The sequence below is a fragment of the Heterocephalus glaber genome, unplaced genomic scaffold, assembly GCF_053883595.1.
Source record: "Heterocephalus glaber isolate CG9 unplaced genomic scaffold, H.glaber_assembly_v1.0 deba00001472, whole genome shotgun sequence".
In the NCBI taxonomy this organism is placed as follows: Eukaryota; Metazoa; Chordata; class Mammalia; order Rodentia; family Bathyergidae; genus Heterocephalus; species Heterocephalus glaber.
Window position 1 is genome coordinate 68,572,249 of NW_028258315.1, and position 26,928 is coordinate 68,599,176.

The 26,928-nt window shown below is 37.6% G+C and overlaps 1 protein-coding gene across 29 annotated transcripts in view; it reads left to right on the top strand.

Moving 5' to 3' along the window:
• The first annotated feature begins 948 nt into the window (after positions 1 to 948).
• The window catches only part of Clasp2 (cytoplasmic linker associated protein 2), a 216,242-nt gene continuing 190,262 nt past the window's right edge, over positions 949 to 26,928 (top strand). For all 29 annotated transcript variants that reach the window (XM_021238757.2, XM_087181377.1, XM_087181374.1 and 26 more), the window contains exon 1: positions 949 to 1,395. In XM_021238757.2, the coding sequence (XP_021094416.1) occupies positions 1,201 to 1,395 (195 nt within the window). In that variant the 5' untranslated portion in view covers positions 949 to 1,200. The remainder of the gene's footprint in view (positions 1,396 to 26,928) is intronic.

The following is a 26,928-nucleotide window of genomic DNA, read 5'->3' on the forward strand; positions in this document are numbered from 1 at the left end:
AGTTTCTTCTAAAGTTAAATCGTTAAGACCTCGTAATTCTAGTCTGGAATTTGCTCAAGAGAAATGAAAACGTCAACACAAGCTGTATGTACACTGTCCACTATAGCAACTTTATTTATAATTATCAAGAACTAGAAACAAAATTCCTATCACTAGGTAAATGAATCAACAAATCATAGTGTACCAGAATACTATTTAGCAATAAAGAGATTTTTAAAACACTCATAGCATTTAACGAAATCTCAAAATTTTGCTAAAAGAGGCCAGACTCAGAAATACAGACCGTATGAAGTTGAGTTTAGGAACAGGGAAACCCAGCTTACCTTGTTAGAAATCAAATTAGAATTGTTCAGAGAGGAGGTGGTTATTGAATAGAAAGTGTCTGGGAATTTCCTGGGTTGATGGAGAAGTGTTATACCTTCATTGTGGTGGTGGTTTCACGAATGAACATTGGCCAAAATCATGAAATTTACACTTGAAAGTTGCATATAAATTAAAAATCACAAAGTATTACCCAGTGACTGGTGATGTCTGGACGCAAGGATCTTTTTTGGGTGTGTGGCTGTGTGAACTCAGCATGCTAATCAACCGCTCTACCTCTAAGCTACTTCCTTAGCCCTTCATGATGAGGAAGTAAATGAAAATGTACTGATTTTAGAAAAAAAAAATGGCGCAGATTCTAAGTACCAGAAACTTTCACAAGTACTGTACTGATTTAAGTGAAGGAAAACTTAGAAACATAATTCATTTTACAGAGCGAGGGCAGGGTGCTGGGAACGCGGCTGGCCAAGAACTGCTCGCCTCTCATTACTGCCAACCCTAGTTCGATCGTACACTGACGCCGGAGAAGTCTCACAGACCCTAGCGTTCGCCGAGGCCAACAGGGCCACCTCCGCCGCAAAGCTCGAGCCCGGGTGGGCTGGTGCTCGCCGGCATCGCGCTGACGTCACGTGCGTGCTGACGTCACTGACGGCCGCGGCCTCTAAAGCGGGCTGGGACTGGGGGGGCGCCGAGTTTGACTAGTTTGGGGTCCGCTCGGGGCTCGGCGCTGCTCCTGCCGCCCGCTGCGCTCTTGGAGCGGCGCCTCGGGCGGGCCGAGTGCGTCCCGCCCACTCCCGCGGAGACTCGCGCTGGCGGCTGGGCGGCACTCGGCGAAAGTTGGCCCCTCAGTGGCGGGAGGGCGGGCGACTGGCTGCAGCCATGGAGCCCCGCAGCATGGAGTACTTCTGCGCCCAAGTGCTGCAGAAGGACGTCGGCGGCCGGCTGCAGGTCGGCCAGGAGCTCCTGCTCTACCTCGGCAACCCCGGCGCCATCCCAGACCTGGAGGAAGACCAGAGCCGCCTAGGCAAGACTGTGGACTCACTCACCGGCTGGGTGGGCTCGAGCAACTACCGGGTAAGCGGTGGCGGCGGGGCGGGGCACGCCCTCTCGGCCAGCCCTTTAATCCCGGACGTGTGCTTCTGGCCTGCACAGCTCCCGAGATACTCCCGGAGCCGCAGAAGCGTGGGTTCTGTATGGGGGAAACTCTGGGGTCCCGTGGCTCGCCCCGCTGGCAAGCTTGCAGTTCGCGCGCGAGCCGAAGACTTACTTTCCAGCGCGACCAAGTTTTTCCATATTTGTGAAACAATGATAAATCAGCGATTCCGTGACACGTTGTGGAGTTTATTGGCACAAGGACAAAATATCATTTAAAAAATACAGTAAAGGGGTCTAAGTTGGTGCACACCTGTGTAAACACTCTCCAGATTAAGGTATAAGGACATTAGGATACAATTTTTAAAATTGAAATGACATGTCAAGTTAATTCCTTTTTAGCGGTCTTTTATCCTACTTGATCTCCTGGTTCATAGTTTTCGTATGCCTGGAAGGTTGAGATCTTCGTCTCGAAAGAGACTCCCGATTGCGTAATCAGGCGCCCGATTGCATTTACCATTAAATCTAATGAAAGATGCTGACTCCATGATATTATTTATTTGCTTTTCCTTTATTGATTATGGAAAGCAGCTCAACGCCTTTTACTCTGGTTTTATTTTACTGCATTTGAAGACGCATGATTTAGAACCATGTACTACTAGGTTTATTTGATGATGAAAAAGGATGCCGTACAAGAGTGAATGAATAGTTTATCTAGAGTCAGTAGTAGGCAGGTTGTAATATAGCCACCTAGGGAGACCGGGTAAATATCCAGTAATTAGCTTGTTCATAGTTGTTAGCAGTTACTTTTCATTCTAGTCTTCTGGTGGCAGTGTTGCTTTGGAATGCTGTCCAGAACCTCCTGTAGATGAAGTGATTTATCTTAGTAATACAATATATCCTTACATTCAGTGAATAGGCAGTGCTTTGAAGGCTTTTATCTGCACAGCGAACAAACACTCTAGAAATAAGCAGATTTAACGATGGCAACCTATATGAATTTTGGAAAGCTTATATTTTTTACAAAGGTAATAAACAGTTTGAGAATTCACCACCTTGATGCTCCATGACATCTTAACTCTATTATTTTTTAACATTTTTGGGAAAATTGATGTTTACTAATATATTATTATATATATACATACTATATATAATTATGTATTATTATGTAGTAATATAATATCAAGGATTATTTTTTCTTTAGAAGAAACAAGGTAAACTTACTTTGTAAGAAAGACCTATACACACATAACAGTTGATTTTATCTTGAAGCATAGCCTGTTGTAGAAAACTCTCCTTGGTAATATTTGCTCCCCTTTCCAAGTAAAAGTTGATATGCCACCTTCTTCAGTACTGATGCTAGTGAATTGGCCTTGGGCTGTTTCACTCCTCAGATATACCGTCAATAAATGACAGTGGAGCTGTCCATCTTGTGAAACACACCTGGCTTCTGTGTACTATGGTATCTCAATTTTTCTGTCATCCTTTTGAGCTCTGCTTCCAGTCAGTGCTGTGTTTTTCTTTGAACTGGTCATTGAGTTAGAATCCTTCAGGGCTCTCATCTATTTTACTGCACATTATTTCCAGGCTCCTCGCTAGATACTGTGGCTTGAGATAATTTCAGCAATCAGAAGAGAACTGCCACAGGCTCCCTCCACCTTGTCTACACTCTTCCTAGTAGCTCTGTCTATGTAGACTACCTTTTTTTTCTGTTATAGTGAATGGATAACCTATTTGCCTCACTTAATGCCAATACTTCCACAGCAGTATTAGATCCTTTGGCCTCTTGCCTACTCAACGAAGTTGATGCATCAAGTCTTTCTGATTTTTCAATCACCAGTTCTCTCTTTTCTACTAAATTTGGTAGTATAAAAACTTTTCTGACATTGTTAGTGAGAGGGAATTCTAATTAGTCTATTTGGGTTTTGTAAACTGAATTGCCAAACTCCGTTATCATTTTTTTTTACTCAAGATACAGTAAAAACACAATTCTTTACAAAGTATATCATAGGAATTTTTGAGCACACAAATGGAATTGTACTTAAAATTATACTGAACACAAAATATTTTTTCTTGAATTTGATGTTGTAGAATTACCCCCCTGTCTGTATGCTAGTATTGTTTGTGATGCTGAAGATTCAGTTTTGAACAAGCATCTCCTTTAGATATTTCCATCTCCTTTAGCTATTTACTGATGACCTACCATGTGCAGGTACTATTCTTGCACTGCACATAAAATAGTGGGGAAAAAAGGGCCTTAGATTCCAGTGAGGAGAGAGGAATAAATGGGATAAGTAAATAACATCTGTTATGTTACATGGTGATAAATTGTTTGGAGAAAAAACTGAAGGGAAAAGGAAGTGTTAGGCAGGATTTGGATGTTGGAGTTGAAACAGTTGGTCATTGAAGACTCTCACTGACAAGGTGGCTTACCAGGGATGTGAGGGTGAGATCCCTTTTATGTAAAATAAGGTAGACGGGGCTGGGGATTGGTAGTTGGTAGAGTGCTTGCCTAGCATGTGTGAGGCTGTGGTTTCGATTTCCAGCACCCACACCCCCCCAAAAATTGAAAAAGAGGCAGATAGATGGGTGTACAAATTAGATCATATCAAATCAGTGTGGTATGAAAAAATGAAGATGAGGCTGTTTGATTAATCAAAGTAAGGAGACATTTGAGTGCAGACATTAAACAAATGAACATAGGAGTAAAGATTGCTTCAGAGAGAGGAAGCAGATACCCTAGTTTGAAGAAGGTTAGAATTTACATGAGTGAAATGTTAAGCAAGGTGAAGTTGGGGAGGGCAAGTGGAAACAGCCTTATAGGATTTATTCTAAATGTGGTAGACAATTACCATATGATAGAAGTAGGTATAGTCCTTATGGAGAGTGGACTGTAAAGAAACAATAGAAGAAGCAGGGTGGTAATAGTAATAAGGGCTGGTTTGGTAGCAATGGTAGTGCTGTGAAGTAGAAACTTTGGGAGGTTATTTGTGGTAGATCCATTAGGACTTCATGTTGGATTGAGCCTAAGTGTTGACAGAAACAGGAATTAGGGATAATTACCTTGCATGAGCAGTAGGATAGATGGTGCAATATGTTAAAATGGGGAAGACCAAGAGCAGAAAAAGTTGGGTGAGGAAATGAAAAATTTGGTTTTGACTATGTTGGGTTTGAAAAAGGTGTTTAAAATCAAAGAAGGTTTTGAACTTGGTGCAGAAGTCATAATTGGAGAGAATAGGCATATGTGTAATATATTTGCTCTGGCATTTGACTTTTGCTAAGGACAGTCTTGCAATTTCAGGAGTCTGAAAAATTCTATGTAGTGTTAGTGATAATAAAATTGCCGTCATAAAATCCTATTAAATAAGATAATCACCACTTAAACAAGTCTTTAATATTAGGTACTGTCTCAAGGGCTTTTTTGCATTATCTCATTTAATTTGTAAGATGGCTTCAGGAAGTCACCATTATTATTTTCTTACATTAGGTAAGATTTTACACTTGGTAAAAGCCTGGATGAATATTTGAGCCTAGCAAGTTTAGGATAACTAAACTCCTTTTATAAAGTTTTTCAGTGTTGTCATTCACCTTTATACACAGAGGATTATTAACATTTACATTCTGTCTGCAGCTATGGAGAAAACAGTTAATAGCATTTATAACTTAGGCTAAGTAATGTGCTAAGATTTCATGTTGTTTCTTGGAATCCAAAAATCACAGCTCCTTTTGCATTCTTACATTCTTATGGCTTGTACGTCAGCATCACCTCAATTATATTTCTTTTAAATTATCACTTTCTTAAATACTGTTTACTATCTTTGTTTTGGTACTGGGGATTGAACTCAGGACCTTGCGCTTGTGAGGCAGGCGGCGGAATACTGTTTTCTTTTTAGTTAGCAAAAAAAATAGAAAGGTGAGGTTTATCTACTCATTAATGTATATGAGTCCTGCCTGTTCCTTTTACTTAGTGTATAGGATGAGCATTTAAAAAGTTTTTAAAATTAACATTGACCCTTTATAGGATCAGTTTGTACATAAACATGAAAATTTTCTAGATCAGTGATTCTCAGTCCTGGCAGGTTCAGTATCCTCTTTTAATGTCTCCTTTACAATTCTGAAATAAAATATATAGACAATGCCCAATATACATAATTTTAAAAATTCATGTAATTTCCTCATTTTACATGAAAATTATACATAATTTATAATGAGGTAAAATATATACTCTTTCCTTAGTAGCAATAGGGAATTGGTTTCAGAACTTGGCCTCTCTTGGGTACTAAAATCTACAGGTGCTCAAGTCCTTGCACCCCCACTGTATAGAACAAATCATTTCTAGAATACTTTGTGTACCTAATACAATATAAATAGCATGTAGATAGTTACGCTGTGTTGCTTATGTGCAGTGATGGTGAGCCTTTTAGAGACAAGTGCCCAAACTGCAAGCCAAAACCCACTTGTTTATCGCAAAGTGCCAACACTGCAATTGAACCTGAATACTGAGGTTTTAGTTTAGAAAAAACAACTCATTATTAACATCTTTTGTCTTAAAAGAAAAATGACACACGTGCCATAGGCTCGCCACCATTCGCTTAGGGCATAATGACAAGGAAAAAATTCTGTACTTTCTGTGCAGACTTTTTCTTTTTCTTTTTTTTTTTTTTTTTTTTTGAGACAGGGTCTTGCTTTGTAGTGCAGGCTGGCTTTGAACTCACTGTGATCCTCTTGAGTCAGCCTCCTGAGTGCTAGGTATACAGACATGTGCCACCACACCTGGCTGGACTCATAATTATTTAAAAAAAATATTTTGCACCTGAGGTTGGATAAATCTGAGGATGTGGAACCCATGGATATGGAGGACTCACTGTACTGACATATGTAAGTATGCCAGCCTGACTAACCAAAGGACGTAATGATAGTCACATGGTTGCAGTAGTACATGTAATTGCTGGAATGCTCCCACTACCAATCCAGACCACTATGGATGTGTGGTTGCTGGTGATTCAGACTTCACAAGTGACATTATTGTTGATGATTGTGAAATTCGATAGCTCTAAATTCTGAACCTCAGTTCTTTGATATACTGACTTAAAGTTGACCATCGCATGTGACATCCATTTCATTACAATTTTAACTATCTTATATTCCCTCTTGACTGAGTTGAATATTGTCATTAATTACACTATTGTATTGTATATTGTATTTTTAATTCTTTTTTACTTTTTATTTTTATCAGTACATGTTTGCCATACATAATGATTACATTTATTTTGGGAAGTTCATACATGTACACAACTCATCTTGATTTTCATCCCCTTAGCCTCCTCTCCCTCCCACCTCCATTTCTTGGTTCCCTTGCCTTTTCAAAAGGTCTGTCTTTCCATTTCCTATTACCTATCTTTTATTTTGCTCTTTATTTTTGTATTTCTCATGTAAGAAAAACCATGCAATATTTAAGCTTGTATGTCTGATTCATTTGACCTAACATTATGCTCTCACCATACATCTGTTTTCCTACAAATGATTCAACTTTATCTTTTATGGTAGAATGGTACTCTGTTGTGTGTAAATACCATATTTTCTTTATACATTCCGGTGTTGATGAACATTTAGGCTGCTCCCAAGATTTAGCTGTTATGAATTGTGCTGCTATAAATCTGAGTGCATTTATCACTACAATATGTCTTTTAACTCTTGGGAAGATACCTAAAAGGAGAATAGCTGGGTCAAATGAAATTTCTAGTTTTAGTTTTTTGAGGAATCTCTGTATTGATTTCCATAGTGGTTTTACTAGTTTACATTCCTTACCCACAACATAGAAGGGTTCCTTTTTCCTTAGCACCCTCCCCAGCATTTGTTATTGTTTGATTTCTTGATGACAGCTGTTCTTTCTGGTGTAAGATGGAATCTCAGTGTTTTTAAATTTGCATTGTTCTAATGGCTAGAGATGTTGAGAATTTCTTCATATGTTTATTGGCTATTTGTACTTTTCTTAGTAGTTTCTTAGAAGTGTTTGCTCGTTTCAGTTGGGTTTTTTTTTTTTTTAAGACTTTATATATTCTGGAATAGATATTAGTCCTCTGTGAGAGGAATACCCGGCAAAATTTTTCCCCGGTCTGTAGATGGTGTCTTCATTCTGTTGGTTGTCTTTTATGGTGCAGAATGTTTTTAATTTGATATGATTCTATTTGTTGATTCTTGATGTTATTTCTTGTACAATTGGGGTTCTGTTCAAAAAGTCCTTGCTTATACCTATCTGTTCAAGAGTTTTACTTATTTTATCTAAAAGTGGGTTAAGTGTTTTTAATATTTAGATCTTTTATCCAGTTTGATTTTAATTTAGTACACCATAAGATAGTCTTCTTCATATGCATAGTCAGTTTTCCCAGCACCAGCTGTTAAAGAGGCTATCTTTTGTCCAGCTGAATGTGCCTCCAGTTGTTTCTGTGTCCTCTATTCTGTTCCATTGATTCATGTCTGTTTTTGTGCCAGTACCATGCTGTTTTTGTCACTGTAGCCTTGTAATATAACTTGAAACCCAGGATTGTGATCCCTCCTGCTGTGTTTTTTTGCTATTTTGGGTCCCTTTGGGATCCATATGAATTTTAGGATTGTATTCTCTAGTTCTGTGAAGAATGCTTTTGGTATTTTGATTGGGATTGCATTAAATCTATCAGTTTTGGAAGTAGGCCATTTTGACAATTTTGGTTCTGCCTGTTCAAGAAAAGGGATATCTTTCATTTTCTGATATCCTCTCTGATACCTGTTTTCAGAGTACTATAGTTTTTGTTAGAGAGGTTTTTCACTTCCTTGAGTATTTACTTTTTCTTGATGTTATTAACGTTATTGTTTTCCTAATTTCTTTCTCAGTAGGGTCACTATTGGTGTACAGGAATACTATTGCTTTTTTGTGTTTTGATTTTGTATTCTGCTACATTGCTGAGTTTGGTTTTTAATTTTAGGACTCTTATGTTAGAATTTTTGGATCTTTGATATAAAGGATTATATTGTCTGCAAGTAATGATAATTTGACTTTTTTTTCTATGTATATCCCTTTTATTTTTTTCTCTTGCTTGTTACTCTGGCTAATTTTTGAGTACTATATTGAACAGGAATGCTCATATTGGACATCCTTGTCCTGTTTTTGATTTTAGAGGGAAAGCATTTAGCTTTTCCCTATTTAGTATGATGTTGGCAGTAAGTTTGTCATAAATGGCTTTTATCAGATTGAGATAAGGTCCTTCTATACATGTTTTCTTCAGAGTTTTTGTCATGAATGGATCTTGAATTTCATCAAAAGCTTTTTCTGAATCCATTGATATGATTTTTGTCTTTGCTTCTGTTGATGTAGTATATTATATTTATTGATTTGGCTATGTTGAACTATCCTTGCACCTCTAGTATGAAGCCTACTTGTTCATGATGTATGCTCTTGTTGATGATTTGTTACACTGTTTGGCAGTATCTTGTTGAGGATTTTTGCATCTGTGTTCACTGAAGAGATTGGCTTGTAGTTTTCTGTTTTATTTGGGTCTTTGCTTGGCTTTGGAATCAAGGTAACACTAGCTTCCAGGAATGAGTTCGGCAGTACTCCTTCCCTTTCAATTTCATTGAAGAGTTTGAGAAGTATTGGTGTTAGATCTTCCCTAAAGTTCTTATAGAATTCAGTGGTGAGTCCATCAGGTCCTAGATTTTTCTTAGTTGGTAAGGTTTTCATTATTGCCTTAATTTCATTTTCTGTTATTGGAATTTGTTCATTTCTTGATTCTCTAATTTGCTGGAGTATAATTTTTTATAGTAGTTACTAAGATTATCTGGATTTCAGCAAAATCTGTTATGATTTTCCTTTTCTCATTTCTAATTACATGGATGTAGCTCTTTTCGTATTTAGTAAGTTTCAGTACAGGTTTGTCTTTTTTTCATAGAGCTAGCTCTTTGATTTATTGATTCTTTGTATTTTTTTAAGTCTCAATTTTGTTAATATCTGCTCTGATCTTTATAGTAGTAGGTTTGGGTTCAGATTGTTCTTATTTTTCTAGTATCTTGAGGTGTGCCTCATTAGGTTATTTGAGCTCACTCTGTTTTTCTAATGTGAGCATTCACAGCAATAAACTTGTCATCAGGTGTGGTGGTATGTGCCCATAGTCCCAGCACTGAGGAGGTGAGGCAGGAAGATTGCTGCATGTTCGAGGCCAGGTTGGGCTGTATAGTGAGTTCAAGGCCAGCCTGAACTACATAGCAAGACCTTGTCTCAAACAAAACAAAACAAAAAAACTCGTCCTGTTAAGCCTCCTTTCATCATCAATTAATTTTTTCCTTGATTTTTTGTATATGTGTGACCCATTGAGTTCATGAGTATGCTATTTAATATCCAGGAGTTTGTAAAAATTTCTGTAATTTCTTTATTATTCATTTCTAGTTCAAGTGCCTTATAGTCTGATAGTATATATGATATGATTTCATTTCTTTTGTATTTATTGAGGCAAACTTTATGAACTTGTTTGTGGTCTTATTTTGGAGAAAATTCTGTGTGTCTCTGAGAAGAATGTGTATTCTGTTGCAGCAGGGAGAACACTCTGTAGACATCTATTAAAGTCCATTTGTTTGAAGGTGTGGTTCAGCTCATGTATTTGTTAATTTTTTGTTTAGTTGATCTATTTGTGAAAGTGGTACATTAAGGTCACGCACTATGATTGTGTTGTTTATTTGACCTTTCATGTAAAGTAGTGTGTGTTTTACGAAGTGGTGCATATGTAGTTATAATTGTTATCTTTTTTGTTGAATTGTTCCCTTAAATTAATATGTAGTGATTGTTGTCCTTCTGATCTGTTGTAGCTTGAAATTTATTTTGTTTGGGAATAAAACTGCTGCCCCTGTCTCCCTTTGGGGTCCTGGCGCATGGAATATTGTTTTCTATCCTTTGATTTTTAGTCTATGAATTTATTTTTGGATTAGATGAGTCCCTTAAATGCATCAAATTGTTGGCTTTTGTTTTTTGAGCCAGTCTGCCAGCCTGTATTTTTTTTTTTTTTTTTTTTGGTACCGTGGATCGAATTCGAGTCATTGCGCCTGTGGGGCAGGTGGCAGAACCACTGAGCTAAATCCCCAGCCCTAGCCTGTTATTTTTTAATTGAAGGATTGAGGCCATTTACATTGGGAGTTATAACTGAAACTTGACTTATTGAGTTCTTTGTTCTTATTGACTTACTGAGTTCTTTTTCTATTGTTGACTATTTTTCCTTTTCTACTCACCTTGCTTGATGTATTCATTCTGTCCATTTTTTGGACTAGTTGGCTTTCTTATCTCTTTTTAAAATTTGTTTTCTATGTTGATGCTTGTAAATTGCTTATGTAGGAAGCTTTATTACTAGTATCAAGACCTCTTTAGGAAATGACTACTTTTCAAAGGTGTCTTCTAGGCATACCTGGCTTACCTGGCTTTTGGCTTTTGAGTCTGTTGGAAGATCCTCCCTGTTCAGTTTATTAGGGATGAAAGGGTGCTGCCTATTTGGCCTAGTACCCACTTCTTTGGTTACTGTGGTATTGTTTATTGCCCCCAGGCAATCTTGAGATTGCATACAAGGAAGAACAATAGATACCAACAACTGTCATGTTGGCTAAAGTAATACAATCAGTAATAACAATAGCATCAAGTACAGAGTAAAAAATGACAAACTGTGATAAGTATTAATTTGGCACCTTTATCCATAGGTTCAAGATTTTATAGTTATATAACAAAATCTAAAATGACAAAATTATATACAGTAAATGTGTATAATTTTGTGATTTGTATAATATGTAATTTTGTGATTTTGATTTTTATATTTGAGTTTGCTGAGTTACTTGCCTCCTCTTCAATTATCTTGTGCAGCTCAGTTATCTGGTGTTTGATTTCCCCTCTACTGGTGCCCCTTGGATCTGCTTTGAGAGAGTTGGGAGTTTTTGGAGGCATTTTCATTGCCTTTTTTTTTTCCGTGTTCCTATTTTTTTTTCTTTTTTATGCTGATGGTTGAGGTAAAATAAAGTGAAAAAAATTTGTCGTTGGTATGAAGATCTCTTTAACTAGGTTCTGTTTTCCAGTAATATCTTCTTGGCTGTATTTGTCAAGAGGTTTTTATTTTTTTATTTTTTATTGTACAGAGACATGGTCATACTGTGTATACCTGGCTAGCTTGAACTTACTGTGTAGTAGCTCAGGATGGCCTTGAACTTGCAATGATCCTCCTGCCTCAGCCTTTTGGGTGCTGGGATTACATGCATGTACCACCATGCCCAGCTTGTCAAGAGGTATTCAACCTATTCTATTTAATAGGGTTGAGTCCTGTCACTGTGTTGTAAGGAGAGAGCTTCTACTGGCTATAGCAGTGTCAACAAATCCAGTTATACATCAATCAGAAACATTAAGACTTGTTTTGATAATTTCACTCTTTGATCAGTACTCATTACAGATTATATTATAATGCTATTTATGGTTCATCTGGGATGTGGAGGGTGGAAGAAGAGAGGAAGGGAAAAGGAAGGGGGTATGTCAGTCATAAGAGAGGGTAGTAAGAGAAATGTCAGTAGGTAAAAAAAAAATAGGACATTGAACTTTGTTGAAATTATTTTTATAGCTGGGGTAAAGGGCTAGTATTGAGGGAGTTAGAGAGTATCTAGGCAGGCAGAGGCATGCAGATAGATGGAAGTTCATTTGAGAGGAAGGAGGCTGTGAGATTGTCAGAAACTGTTAATATATTTGTAGGTAGTTTTGTTTTGATCCTCTAAGCCCAATTTTGTTAAGGATTATCCTAATAAGCCCTTGAATGATAGTGTTTAAATTATAGCACTAGTTAATTCTTACTCTCTAATGCCCTTATACAGGCCCCTGTTTCATATGTGCTGTCAGATGGAGAGGAGAAGGGGCAATTCAAGGAGGTGAGATAATGAAGGAGAGAGAAGAAAGAAGAATAGGGATGAAAGTCAAAAAATAAAAGAGAAGAAGCACTAAAAGAGGGAGCAGGTCAAAGGGGAAAATCTTAGAGAATAAAGTAAAGTAAGATAACAAAGCAATATAAATAAAGAAGCAAGAACCAGAAGAAAGAAAATAGAAAAAAAAAAAAAATGAAAACAGAAAAAAGCAACCAGGATGACTCCCAAATCAAATCAAAAAGCAAGCAAACAATAACTGCAACAACCAAAATAGAAATAGAAATAAAAATAAGAATCCTCACACAGTTCTTATAGCATTAACCCAGAGAGTTCACGCAGGTCCCTTTACATTGGAGTCACAGTCTGATTTTGAGCAGGTAAGCACTTTCTCCCTGTGGACCAGTCAGTTGCCTGTCCGAAGTGCTGAGGACTATTGCTCTGTCTGAACCTGTGTCCTGGTTGCAAGCCATGCTCCAGATGTGACTGTGGATCTTATTGCCTCAGTCAATTCAAGGGCTAAATAATGTGGATGTCTCTGTGTCTTCCTCCTACATGTTTTCCTTGCTTTGTTTATGGCCAGAAGGGCACCAGCCTAGGTACCATTCATTGTCTCTCTGTGCACAGGTATCGGATCTCAGTCCCACCCTTGAAACCTAGAGCCAGCCCCAGACTTGGCATAGGGGGCCCTCTTTGCCAACCCAGGGTGGTGGGCTGGTGCTCATGCCATCTCAGGCCTTTCTGGTGTTTGGGAAACAATGGGAAAGCACCTGCACTACCCGATCAGGCCTCTGACCTGGGCACCAGTCTGTCTCTCCTCTCACAGATCGCCCCTGCTCTACTGTCTACTCCAAATACTTGTCTGTGTCAGTCTCTGTGCCTTCTACAGTCCCCACCTAGGAGGTGGGGGTCCCCCCTCCATGGGAGCCCTTTAGCAATTGTGGGAAGCAAATTGTCCCACAACACAGTACAGTGCTCCCATTGTATGTGGGGTGGGGGTGGGGGACAGGTGACTTACTTTTCTGTCACCAAGCCTTCTCTCTACCACAATCCCACCATTCTCTGGCACTGTAGTGCTGTTGTTTCAGAATGTGGGTGCATGGCTTTTTACTCACCCCATTTTCCTATTTACAGCTTCTCTGAATATCCAGGTTGCATATGTCTCACTCACTATGCCCCTCAGGGAGGTTAGAATAATTGGGAGTATTTTGTTAGCCAGGCCATTACTGAAGGGCTGGCTCCCTCCCTCAGTCTGTTTTGTTTTGTTTGTGTTTTTGGAGGGGGAATTGAGACAGGGTGTTCTATGCAATTCAGGCTGGCTTTGAACTCATTACATAGAGCATCACACCTGACGCTCCCTTAATCTGATCCTCTCCCAAGTTGACAGGTATACCAGGTCTGGGTTGGGGTATGGGGGTACCATGATCTAGGAGTGGTCTGGTTTCTCTTCACATATTCCTTAGATACGAATTTTAGTCCAGCCAGATTTGCTTTTCACTTATCCTCCTGAATCAGGACCCCCCCCACCCCACCTCAGGATACCTGTTTTTCTCCAGCAGTAATTCGGAGACACCCCCTAAGTGGCCATCTATCTGAGGATATTGTCTTAGTTACTTTGTCTCATTGCTGGGATACCAACACCCACAAATTAAAGGAGAAAGGTTTATTTTAGCTCACAGATTGTAGAGGTTTGGGTCTGTAGTTGGTTAGCTCCGAGGTAGGCTGACATGGTAGAGGGGTGTAGCAGGCAGGAAGCAGCAGCTATCAAGGGAGTAAAAGAGATATATATACCATTCCAGGTCACACCCACAGTGATCCACCTCATCCCACCAGGCTTCGCCTCCCAACATCACACCCAGCTGTAAGCCAGTCAATGGACTAATCCACTATCATGCATGCACTAATCCACAATCACTTATGAACAATCTAATCACCTCCCAAAGGCCTTGCCTATGAGTAGGTGAGGCTTTGGGGGTGGCATCTAGATATAAGTCATAACAGACATTTTTTTTCTCGCACCACCGATAGGCTTTCTTACTATCTTTAATTTGAAGTCACTTTATCTTTTTTAGGGAAATTGTTTCATTATTTATATAAAAATAAGTGGATATTTCTCTTCAGGTTCTCAGATTTTGTAGACCATTTTTACTCATTTAACCTGCACATACAGGTACAATTACTTACTTAGCTAATTATTCTATAATATTGTACTAATTTTCTCAGAATTTATAGTTTTTTTTCAAATGCTAAGGATTAAACTCGTAACCTTCTGCCACTGAGCTACACTGTCAGCCCTACTGATTTTCTTACATACTCTGAGTTAATTTTACAGAAAAAAAGTGTTCGGAAAACCTATAATATTTCCTAGCAAAGAAAGGAGCATTACAGAAGTATGCTTGTTATGAACCATACATGCTTTTTTCTTTTCTACCTTCTACCTGTGGTAGAAAAACATTTGTAATTATGAATTAAGCTCATGTGCTTTCCTAGCTGTCAAAAACTTATCTGGAGTTTAGACTTTACAAGGAAAGTCTTAGTTGTTGTGATTTTTAAATTAGATGCTGTCAGTTCCACGGCTCCCAGCCCAGAGGATGGGCCCCCAGGCTGCCTTTCCACCACTCTCAGCCCAGAGAAAGGGGCTTCCAGGCCACTGTTCCACCACTCCCAACCCAGAGGTAGGGCCTTCCAGGCCGCTGTTCCACTGCTCCCAGTGCAGAGGAGGTGAGTCCTGCAGGCGCCAACAGCACTGCCCCCCCCCCCCATCGAAATGAGAAGACACGTAAACAAGTCTGAAAACCAGACTTCCAGATCACCTACAGCAACCCCAAAGGGAAAGGAGATGAAACACTCTGATACTCAACCCCCTGGACTCGCTGAACTGGCAGCAAAAGAGGATCTGGAAAAAATAAAATCAGAAATAATTTCTCAGATAACAGCAAAGATTGTGCCCATAGTACAAGACATGATTAATAAATCTAGAGAGGACACAGATTAAAAAAATAGAGGATCTGAGGAACATGATGGAATTCCAACATAGGAAACAAATGGAATCCATAAAACAGATACAAACAGATTTCCAGGAGATTAAAAACTCCATGGAAAGTCTGTGCAGCAGAATGAACCAATGTGAGGACAGAATTTCACATATAGAAGAAAAGATTGCAATTAGTGACCAGGAAAAGAAAAATTGCTTTAAAATTGTAAAGGAACATGAGAAATCAATCCAGCAGCTGCTAGACGATGCAAAGAAGAATAACATAAGACTGATTGGAGTCAATGAAGAAACAGGAGAGAGTGCAGAAGACAAAAAAACTGTTCACAGAAGTGATGGCAGAAAATTTCCCAAGCAGGGGAAAAGAATTTGACATACAGATAAGTGAGGCATATAGGACTTCAAATAGCCTTGATCAAAAAAAATCTACACATAGGCATATAATTGTTAAGATTCCAGAAACCCAACAGAAGAACAAAGTTCTACAAGCAGTGAGAGAAAAGAAACAAATCACATACAAAGGAAAGCCCATCACAATCACAGCAGACTTCCCAACACAAACCCTCAAGGCATGAAGAGCTTGGAGTGATGTATTTTAAGCCCTAAAGGAAAACAGCCTCCAACCCAGATTGATGTACCCTGCAAAACTATCTTTCAAAATTGATGGAGAAATAAGATACTTTCATGACAAAGAGCACCTTAGGAACTTCATAAATACCAAACCAGCACTCCGAAAAATTTTAGATGATATCCTAGGAACACACAATGAGGATCACAACCTCAGGAAGCCCAGCAGAATGAATCCATCAGGCGTGACAAGAAATTAAATGTAAAAGGGGAGAATCCAACAAAAAGAAAAAGTCATGACAATGATAAGTCAATATGTATCAGTTATAACCATCAATGTTAATGGTCTCAATTCACCAATCAAAAGAAATAGACTGCCATAATGGGTCAAGAAGCAAGATCCAACAATATGCTGCATACAAGAAACACTTAATTCAAAAAGAAACTCATAGACTGAAAGTTAAAGGGTGCAAAACAATACTCCATGTGACGGGAACTTGAAAAAAAGCAGGAGTAGCTATCCTTTTTGCAGATCAAGTGGATTTCAAACCAACACTGATTAAGAGAGACAAAGAAGGACACTAAATCCTTGTAAAGGGAACAATCCAACAAGAAGAGATGACAATCATAAATATGTATGCACCAAACACTAGTGTGCCCAACTATATAAAACAAATATTAATGGACATGAAAAGTCATATAAGCCCTAATACAGTTGTAGTGGGGGACCTCAATACCTCACTGTCACAAATAGATAGATCAACTAGACAAGAAATAAGTTATAAAATACGAGAACTCAATTGAACCCTTGAACAAATGAACTTAACAGATGTTCACACAGTGTTCCACCCTGCAAAATCAGAATACACATTCTTTTTAGCTGCACATGGGTTGTTCTCCAAAATAGACCACATAATCACTCATAGAACGTGTTTAAGTGCAAAAGAATTGAAGTTATCCCGTCTTTTATCAGACCATAGTGTGATGAAATTGGAGAGCAGTAGCAAAAGAAACCACAAAAATTACATAAACACATGGAAATTGAACAACACAATTCTGAATAACCAGTGGGTCACAGAAGAAATTCAAGAAGAAATCAGACAGTTCCTTTGATTAAACGACAATGACAGTAGAACATATCGGAATCTGTGGGACACAATGAAAGTCTTAGGAGGGAAATTCATAGCAGTGAATACACATATTAGGAAAACAGAGTGAGTCCAATTAAACCACCTGATGGTGAACCTCAATCTTCTAGAACAAGAAGAGCAGGACAAACCCAAAGCTCATACAAGGGGGGAAATTGTAAAGATCAGAGCAGAAATCAATGCAATGGAGACTAAGAGAATGATACAAAAAATTAATGAAGCCAAGAGTTGGTTCTTCAAAAGAATAAACAGAGTCGACAAACCCTTAGCCAACCTTATCAGGAAAAGGAAAGAAAAGGCCCAAATCCATGCAATTAGGAATGAAAAGGGTGAAATTACAACAGACCCAGCAGAAATCCAAAGGATCATCAAAACCTACTTCCAGAACCTATAGGGCAATAAGATGGACAACACAGAAGAAATGGACAGATTCCTAGATACGTATGAATTACCATAGTTGAACAAAGAAGACCTAAAAATTCTAAACAACCCAGTATCAACCAATGAAATTGAAAACATAATTAAAAACTTACCAACTAAGAAAAGCCCAGGTCCTGATGGCTTTGCTGCTGAATTCTACAAGACATTTAGAGAGGAACTACTGCCACTACTAATAAACTCTTCAATGAAATTGAAAAGGAAGCAATACTCCTGAATTTATTCCTTGAAGCAAGCATCACCTTGATCCCCAAAGCAGAGAAAAACCCAACTAAAAAAGAGAACTATAGGCCAATCTCACTAATGAACATAGATGCAAAAATCCTTAATAAGATACTGGCAAATAGAATGCAGAAGATCATCAAGAAGATCATATACCCTGACCATGTGGGATTCATCCCAGGGATGCAGGGATGGTTTAACATACACAAATTAGTCAATGTAATACACTATATCAATAGAGCCAAGGACAAAAACCATATGATTATCTCCATAGATGCAGAAAAAGCATTTGACAAAATCCAACACGCATTTATGAAAAAAACCCTACAAAAAATTGGAATAGATGGTCTCTACCTCAATTTGATAAAAGCCATCTATGAAAAACCAACAGCCAATATCATAGTAAATGGTCAAAAACTGAAATCCTTCACACTAAAATCAGGAACAAGACAAAGATGTCTACTGTCACCACTCCTGTTCAATATAGTTTTGGGAACATTAGCCATTGCAATTAGACAAGAGAAAGAAAAGGAATAAAGATAGGCCATGAAGAAGTCAAATTGTCCTTATTTGCAGATGACATGATACTCTATAAAGAAGACCCCAAGAACTCCACCAAAAGTCTTCTAGACTTAATAACCAAATTCAGTAGAGTAGCTGGATACAAGGTCAACCTACAAAAATCAGTAGCTTTCCTCTACACGAACAGTAGACTCGCTGAGACAGAAATAGGGCAAACAATTCCTTTCACAATAGCATCCAAAAAACTGAAATACCTAGGAATCAACCTAATGAAGGAAATCAAAGACCTCTTCTCTGAAAACTGTAGCACTCTGAAAAGAAAGATAGAAGATGATATCAGAAAATGGAAAGACATCCCCTCCTCCTGGGTAGGAAGGATCAATATAGTGAAAATGGCCATACTTCCAAAACTGCTATATAGATTCAGTGCAATCCCAATTGAAATCCCAGCAGCATACATCATGGACCTTGAGAAAACAATCCAAAAATTCATTTGGAACAGGAAGAGACCCAGAATAGCAAAAGCAATTCTAGGTAACAGAGACATGGCAGGGGGTATCACAGTCCCCAACTTGAAACTATGCTACAAAGCTACTGTGATAAAAACAGCCTGGTACTGGCAAAGAAACAGACCTGAGGACCAGTGGAACAGATGAGAAGATGCAGAAACAACTCCAGACACACTCAGCCATCTCATCTTTGATAAAGGAGCCAAACACCCTCACTGGAGGAAAGATAGCCTCTTTAGTAAATGGTGCTGGAAAAATTGGGTTTCAACTTTCCAAAGATTAAAAGTAGACCTACATCTCTCACCATGTACTAAACTAAAATCAAAATGGATTAAGGATATAGTTATTAAAATATAAACCCTGAATCTCCTGGAACAGAGGTTAGGTAGAACTCTTGAAGACATTGGTGTAGGAAAAGATTTTATGAACAAAACCTCAGTTGCCCGTGAACTAGCGCAAACAATCAACAAGTGGCATCTCTTATTAAAAGGCTTCTGCACAGCAAGAGAAACCACCAGCAGTGTGAAGAGACAACCCACAATGTGGGGGAAAATTTTCACCTGCTATTCCTCAGACAAAGGTCTATTATCTCGAATCTATAAAGAACTTTGAAAAATCAGACCTCCCAAATTTAAAGACCCACTCCAAAAATGGGCATCTGAAATGAACAGACATTTCTCAAAGAAGTAGAAATAGCAAATAAACACATGAAGAAATTTTCAACATCACTGGTCATTCGAGAGATGCAAATGAAACCAGCGCTGAGATTCCACCTCACTTTGGAAAGAATGGCTGCTATCATGAAATCAACCAATAACAAATGCTGGCAGGGTTGTGGGGAAAGAGGAACCCTGCTCCACTGCTGGTGGGAGTGTAGACTGGTACAACCACTGTGGAAATCAGTATGGAGATACCTCAAAGAACTAGGACTGGAAGTCCCATTTGACCCATCTATTCCCCTGCTGGGTATCTTCCCCCCAAAATGAAAAGAATCATACCACAGTGATATATGTGTACCCATGTTCCTAGTGGCACAATTTATAAAAGCTAAAACTTGAAATCAGCCCAAATGCCCATCAACTGGAGACTGGATGAAGAAAATGTGGGGGTTTTTTACAAAATGGAGTACTACTCAGCCATAAAAATGAGAAATTAGAGACATTTATAGCTAAATGGATGCACATTGAGGCCATACTCTTAAGTGAAAGAAATAGGCCACATACGTGTAAATATCAAATAGTTTGTCTAGTGTGAGAAACTGAAAGTGTAAATAAAGACTAAATGGTATAATAGGTAATGTGAAATAGGAAGAAAAGGGGCAAAGGCGAAGGGGAAGTGGGAGGGGTAGGGGAACTTAAGGGAATGGAATTAATATGAGAAAATGAAAAAAATGGAAACAAAGTCTTTGTTAATAGGAAAGGATGGAGGGGTTGAAGGGAGGGCAGGGGGAAAAATAAGAACCAAGGGAGATTATGTAAAGGTGCAAATTTCCAATGATGTATGTCATTATATTGTATACTTAAAATGTAGGAATAAAATGAAATAAAATAAAAATTAGATGTTGTCATTACTATCTCTTGCAGTTATTTAGCTCTTTTGTTGATTAACCTTTCTGAAATAAACTATTCAGAAGATTATACATTCTATTCAACTGAAACTCTGTAGCCAAGGCAACAGCTTGCATGTGACTTTATTGATTTCAGATTATTCAGATATGTTCAGCCACTTGTGATGTGGAGGTGAAAATGGTGGGAGAGAAGGGAAAAAATCAGAGAAGTCTAAAGAATGGGGGAAGGGGGAAATGGGAATGGTGAGGGAAAGAGAGACAATTAAAATGAATACATGGACAAAAACATCCTAAATTTTAAGTTAGCACAAAATTTAGGTTTTCAAATTTTTGTTTTTTGCGTATTAGAAATAGAAAGTTTGTTATTGTTTCTTTTACGGAGAGATGCTGTACCTTTTATATTTTTATTAATGTAAGCAGAGGCATTTAGGTTCCTAAGGAAGTGGTGGGGAACAAATCAAAATGTTGCTCTAGATGCTTTCCTTTTGAGAATTTCAGTATTTTACTGCTGAGCATACCTTTAGCCAAAATACAGGTTAAGTTGAAAACATACCCAAATGGAAATTGAGAAATGTTGTGTGTGTCTTCATACATAAATCTTGGCATTTGCTGGGTCACACTCACTTACCATATTCTTTAGGAATGTGGTTGGGTATTATTGGGTCTTTGTTATCCCATGTAATTTTTCACATTAGTCAGCTTGCACCAGAAAACTGAGACGTTTTATCAGAATTACATTGAATATCATGTTTTTGAGAGGAATTGATGTCTTTACAATATTAGATCTCTATCCATAAAAATTGTTTAGATCTTCTTTAATGTCTTCCAGTAAAATTTGTTTTCTCCAAATAGGTCTTATGCACATTTTTTGTTAGATTTACTCTTTGATAATTTACATTTTTTGAGAGTAGTATAAATGCTGTTTTTTAAAAAAATTACATTTTCTGATATAAAGAAATAAGATTACATTTGGTATATTGATTTTTATAGCCAGCATACTCATATAATTAAAAGATTTTTCATGCTGTTTTTATTTATTTCTTTAGTTTTTCTGTAAATATAACAATAGCAAGGAAAAATGATAGTTTTGCTTCTTTTCAGTCCTTTAGTTTTGCTTAATTTTTCTGTGTTGGCCCTAGCCCATAGAATGAGGATGAATAAAGGAGACTCAACCTCCCTCTGTTCTTGATTTCAAGACCATTTTCCAATATTTCACCATTGGGAATCATGATTACTATAATTTCTTAAGCTTAATAATGGGGGGACTTTGAATATGTATAAATGTAGATAGTAAGGTAAATTCAGCTACAAAGGTCATCAACCCAAGGCTAATTCTACTCTTACTACTTTTGTCATCCATGATAGATGTCATATTGTTCTATCCTTAAGACTTTGTGGTTAGTCTAGTTCTAGTGTCTCAGGGGTAACCACTCTTAAAAAGATATTTGGCTGGGTGTGATGGCCTATAATCCTATCACTTGGAAGGCTGAGACGGAGCTAAATCCTTGGCCCGAGGCTAGCCTTTTAATGAGTTCAAGGCTGGTTTAGACTACACAGTGAGGCCCTGTCTCACCCCTCCCATTAACATAACCTCAGTGTCATTATTACCATAACAAAAACAAGAATTCTTTGATATAAAATATCCAGAGTTTAAATTTTCAAAGTTTCTAATTAGTCATTTTTTAAAAATCAGGGCTCAAATAAAATTCATACATAATAATTCGTTAATATACTAGATAAAACCCAGGTGTCAGGAGGGTTGTATTCCTTATAGAAATATTAGAGGGGACTTTAGGAGAGAACTTTGCAGTTTCTAGAGGTGACCTGAATTCATGGTGGTATCTGTTTCCAACTTCAAAGACAGCAGCGTACCATCTTCAAAACTCTCTCTGACCTCTGCTTACATCATCCCATCTCTCTGATTCTTGACTTCTGCCTTATAAAGATACGTCTTTATAAGAACTACCTGATACAGAGACACTTAAAATAACCCTACATTTAGATGGCCAGCTAATTTTTGACAAACATGCCAGGGATACACACCAGGGAAAAGATAGTCTCTTAAATTAATAGTATTAGGAAAACCAGATATACCCAAGCAAAAGAATGTAATTGAACCTTTACACCATACACAAAAAATAAAAGATTCAGGCTTAATTATAAGACCTAAAATTGTAAAATCTCTTAGAATTAGGAAATTTTCTTGGTATTGGACTCTGCAGTGATTTTTTTTTTAATTTCACACCAGAAGCATAGGCAGCAAAAATAAAAATAAACAAGTGAGACTACAACAAATTAAAAAGTTGTTGCACAGCAAATAACAAAACCAAAAAAAAAGCAGTGTATTCAATGGGAGAAAATAATTCCAAACCATATTTCTATCAAGGAGTAAATATAGCAGTTATATAAAGAGCTCACATAACTATATAGTAAAAAGACTACAAAAACAAAATGCTTCTCCCAATCACCCTACTTAAAAAATGAGCAGGCCAGGAATGGTGGCACTCACCTGTAATCTCAGCACTTGGGAAGCTGAGGTGGGAGTATCACTTAAGCCTCAGAGTTAGAGACCGGCATGACAAAATGCATCTCAAAAACAAAACAAAACCAGCAAAAGACCTGAGTAGATATTTCTCGAAGACATACAGATGATAAGGCAGACATGATGGCATATACTTGTAATCCTAGCTGTGTATTTAAGCCGTAATCTACTTTTAGATTATGTATTTTGATTTTAATTTTAAAGAAAAATACATCATGAGTTCATACTGGTATTTCTAATTCAGTTTAAGGATTACAGTTTTTTTTTTTTTGGTTTCCTGGGGATGGAACACATGGCCTTGTGCATGATAGGCAATTACTGTATTTATCACTGAGGGCTTTTGTTTCGTTGGTTTTTTTAATTTTCAAATTTTGAGACAGGGCCTCACTAAATAGCCTATGCTGGCCTAAAACTTGTGATCCTTCTGCCTCAGCCTCCTGAGTATATGGGATTATAGTTTTATGCCACCATGCCTGGCTCAAGACTACAGATTTTACTTCTACCTATCTTCTACCTAGATCTCCTACTGTTAACAACAGTATGAGTTTTAAAAACAATTAATGGTTTCTTTTTGGAGAGTTTTGTTTTTGTTTGAAGGATATGTGCCAGTGGAGTGTTACTAGTCAAATTACTGTGTCACTTGAAATAGCTTTTTATGTGGTTATGTTACTAACTGGATATAAATTTATGTTCGTTTATTTTATTTTCTTTTATTTTTTTAAAAAGGGGTTTTAGGTTTTACATTTATGTCTCTGATCCACTTTTTATTTAGTTTTTTTGGGTTTTTTTGGTACTGGGGATCGAACTCGGGACCTTGCGCTTATGAGGCAGGTGGTGGAATCACTGAGCTAAATTCCCGACCCTTACTTAGTTTTTATAAATGATTTGATGTATAGGTTGAAATTCATTTTTTTGATATGAAGATTTCCAATTATAACATTGGATTGTCTATGAGTTGTTAGATATCATTCTGCTCTATTGATCTTTATGTCCATCCTATTATTAATACAACACTGTCTTGATTATTGTAACTTTATGTTAAGTCTTGAAATCAGGTAATTTGAATTTAACTTTTTTTTCTTATTTACTATTGGTATGGGTATTTTGTTTCAAAATCACCTTGTCAATTTCTGCACCAAATCCTACTGGGAGTTTGAGTGGGATTTCACTTACTAAATAAAAAAATTTTGTAGAGCCAGATGTGGTGGCGCACACCCTTAATCCCTGCACTTGGAAGGATAAGGCAGAAGAATCACCAAGAATTCAAGGCCAGTTTGGGCTACATAGTGAGTTCAAGGCCAGCCTAAACTCTACATACCCTGTCTCTTGTAATTTTTTTTTCTTCTTTTTTGGTACTGGGGATCGAACGTGGGGCCTTGTGCTTGCCAGGCAGGTGCCAGAACCACTGAGCTAAATCCCCAGCCTCTCATACCCTGTCTCAAAAAAAAAAAAAAAAAAAAAGTTCTGTGAGCTTTGAAATCTTACTAATACTATATCTTCTAATCCATGAACTTGTTATATTTATTAAGTTCTTCTTCCATCACTTTCATTAGTATTCTGGAATTTTGCCTTTAGATGTTATGCATACTTGTTAAATTTATATCTTAATTATTTTGTATGTCTTATCCTGCAGTTTTTTTTTTTTTTGGACTCTGCCCAAGCAGAGACTCACAGTCAAGTGCTCGTGTGTGCTGTGTGCAGCCACAGTGCCTAAGTTGGCCTCTGTCCTCTAGAGACACCCCCTTCCCCCCACCCCAGTAATTGAACTCAGGACCTTAGGCTTGCCAGGCAGACGTGGTGCCACTGAGCTACATCTCCAGCCCATTTTGTATGTTTTATTAATGGTACTATTTAAGATATTTCAACCCCTAGTTATTGAATGCTAGTATATAGAAACAGTTGATTTTTCTAGTTCATTTTTCCTTTTATCTCATGGACTTTACTAAACTCAATAGTTCTAATATTTGCTTTAATGTCAGTTATTTTTTAGATTGATGAAATATATATTTTTAGCTTTTAATATTTACTTAAATTTTACCTGTTTCATGAGTTACTTAGTGTAAATCTCATTTTTTGTCTGTTGTCATATACTCCTTTTTGCCTGAAGATTTCCCTTTAACATTTCCTGTAGTACAGATCTATTATGAATTCTATCACATTTTGTATGTTGAAAAAGTCTTTATTTCTCCTTTATTTTTGAAAGATGTTTTTACAAGGTATAGAAATTTGAGTCAGAATTTTTTTTTCAGTACTATAAAGATGTCTCTCCATTGTCTCCTGATTCACATCCTTTTTTTTTTTTTTTTTTGATACCAGGGATTGAACTTGGGACCTTGCACTTGCAAGGCAGGTGCCAGAACCACTGAGCTAAATCCCCGGCCCGATTCACATATTTTTTGGCAGGAAGCTTGCTGCACTAACCTTTTTCTTCTCATTGGTTTTAAGATTTTCCTTTCTTTTGGTTTTAACAGTTTGAATATCATGTGTTTTGGTATTTCTTGAAATTTTCCTTTCTCTGGTCACTGAGACTTAAGTGGATGGTTTGATGCTTGTTGATATTTTTACTAATTTTTTTTGCATTTTCTCTCCAAATATTTCTTCCACTTTGTTCTTTTATTCTTTCCCTTTGGAATTCCGCTATGTTAGAAAATTTGATATTGTCTCACTGTTGCTAAATGCTTATGTCTTCTCCCTCCCAGTTTCTTCCATTTTATTTTATTTTATTTTATTTTTAGGAGGGTACTGGGGATTGAACTTGGGACCTTGTGCTTGTAAGGCAAGACACTGGAACCACTGAGCTAAATCCCCGGCCCTTCTTCCATTTTAATATGTTTGATTTGGATACTTCCTATCAGCCTTTCATCAAGTTCACTGATTCTTCTCTGTGGCAAATCTATTGATGAGCCCCTTAGAGTCCCCCCCACCCCCCAGGGGTGAAACCCAGGAACACCACTGAGCTATGTCCCCAGCCCTTTTTATTTTTATTTTGAAATAGAGCCTCATTAAGTTGCCCAGTCTACCCTCAGATTTGTGATCCTCCTTCGTCAAACTCAGCTCAGAGTACAGGTGTCTCCACCTTGCCTACCCGAAGGTATTTTTAAACGTTTTTATCACTTTAAAAAAAAATAATATTTTTAATCATTAATATTTGACTCTGTTTTAGAATTTTTATCTCTGTGCTGATGTGATCATGCCTGTTTTGTGATCTTTTAAGTAGAGCCTTTAACACACTAATAATAATTGTTATTTAAAACTCTGTGATGATTTAACCTATGGATTATCTATATATTTTGTTCTGTTGATTGCTTTGCCCTTAACATTGGGATTTTCCTCTCTTTGTTCCTGTTGCATCTCGAAATTTTTAGTTGGAAGCTGGACAGCGTTTAGGAAATTTAAGACTAAGTTAAATAATATTTATGCTCCAAATGGCATGGTTTTTCTGCTAAGCTTATAGTGTTGAGCTATGTAATCAGTCTAGTCAGTAGTTGAAGTTAGGTTTGTCTGTTGTGGTTGCTACAGTTACTGTTAGTTCATATTTGCTTCAAGTTCCTGTTAACTTGCTTAGTTTGATGTTGGGTTTTCCTTATTGTTTTTGCTTAACCCTGGGCTTTAGGCCTTTCCTATTTTCCTGTGTTTCATGGAGGGCTTTTCCCCTATGTTCCTGTTTTTTCCCTAGCAGTAAACTCTTGTTGCTTCTTATTTCATGCTTGCTAGCCTGGTTGTGAAGAATGGGGTCATTCTCTTACTTTTCTAGCCCAGCTTCAGTCCTAGGAGTCTCTTTTCCTCTTGAGTCTTGGGGTGAGGTTTTATCAAAGATCATGTCCCTCTGCACCTGAAACCTTTTATTGGTGACCAGGATGGCTTTTGTGTGTGTGTGTGTGTGTGTGTGTGTGCTCTCTACTAAGGAGTAGGACTTCTAGTCTTTTTCCTTTCTTCCATAGCAGTGAGTTTTACCTGTGTTGTAGGGATAATAGTGTTTGATCTCCCTCCCTCAGTACTTTAAACTTTTGTTTTTTATAGGACAGGGGTAGTGGAAGCATTTGTGCTTTTCCTGCAGAGGCAGCTGCTCCCTCCCCTAGTTCTGTGCCAGGAAATATTTTCTC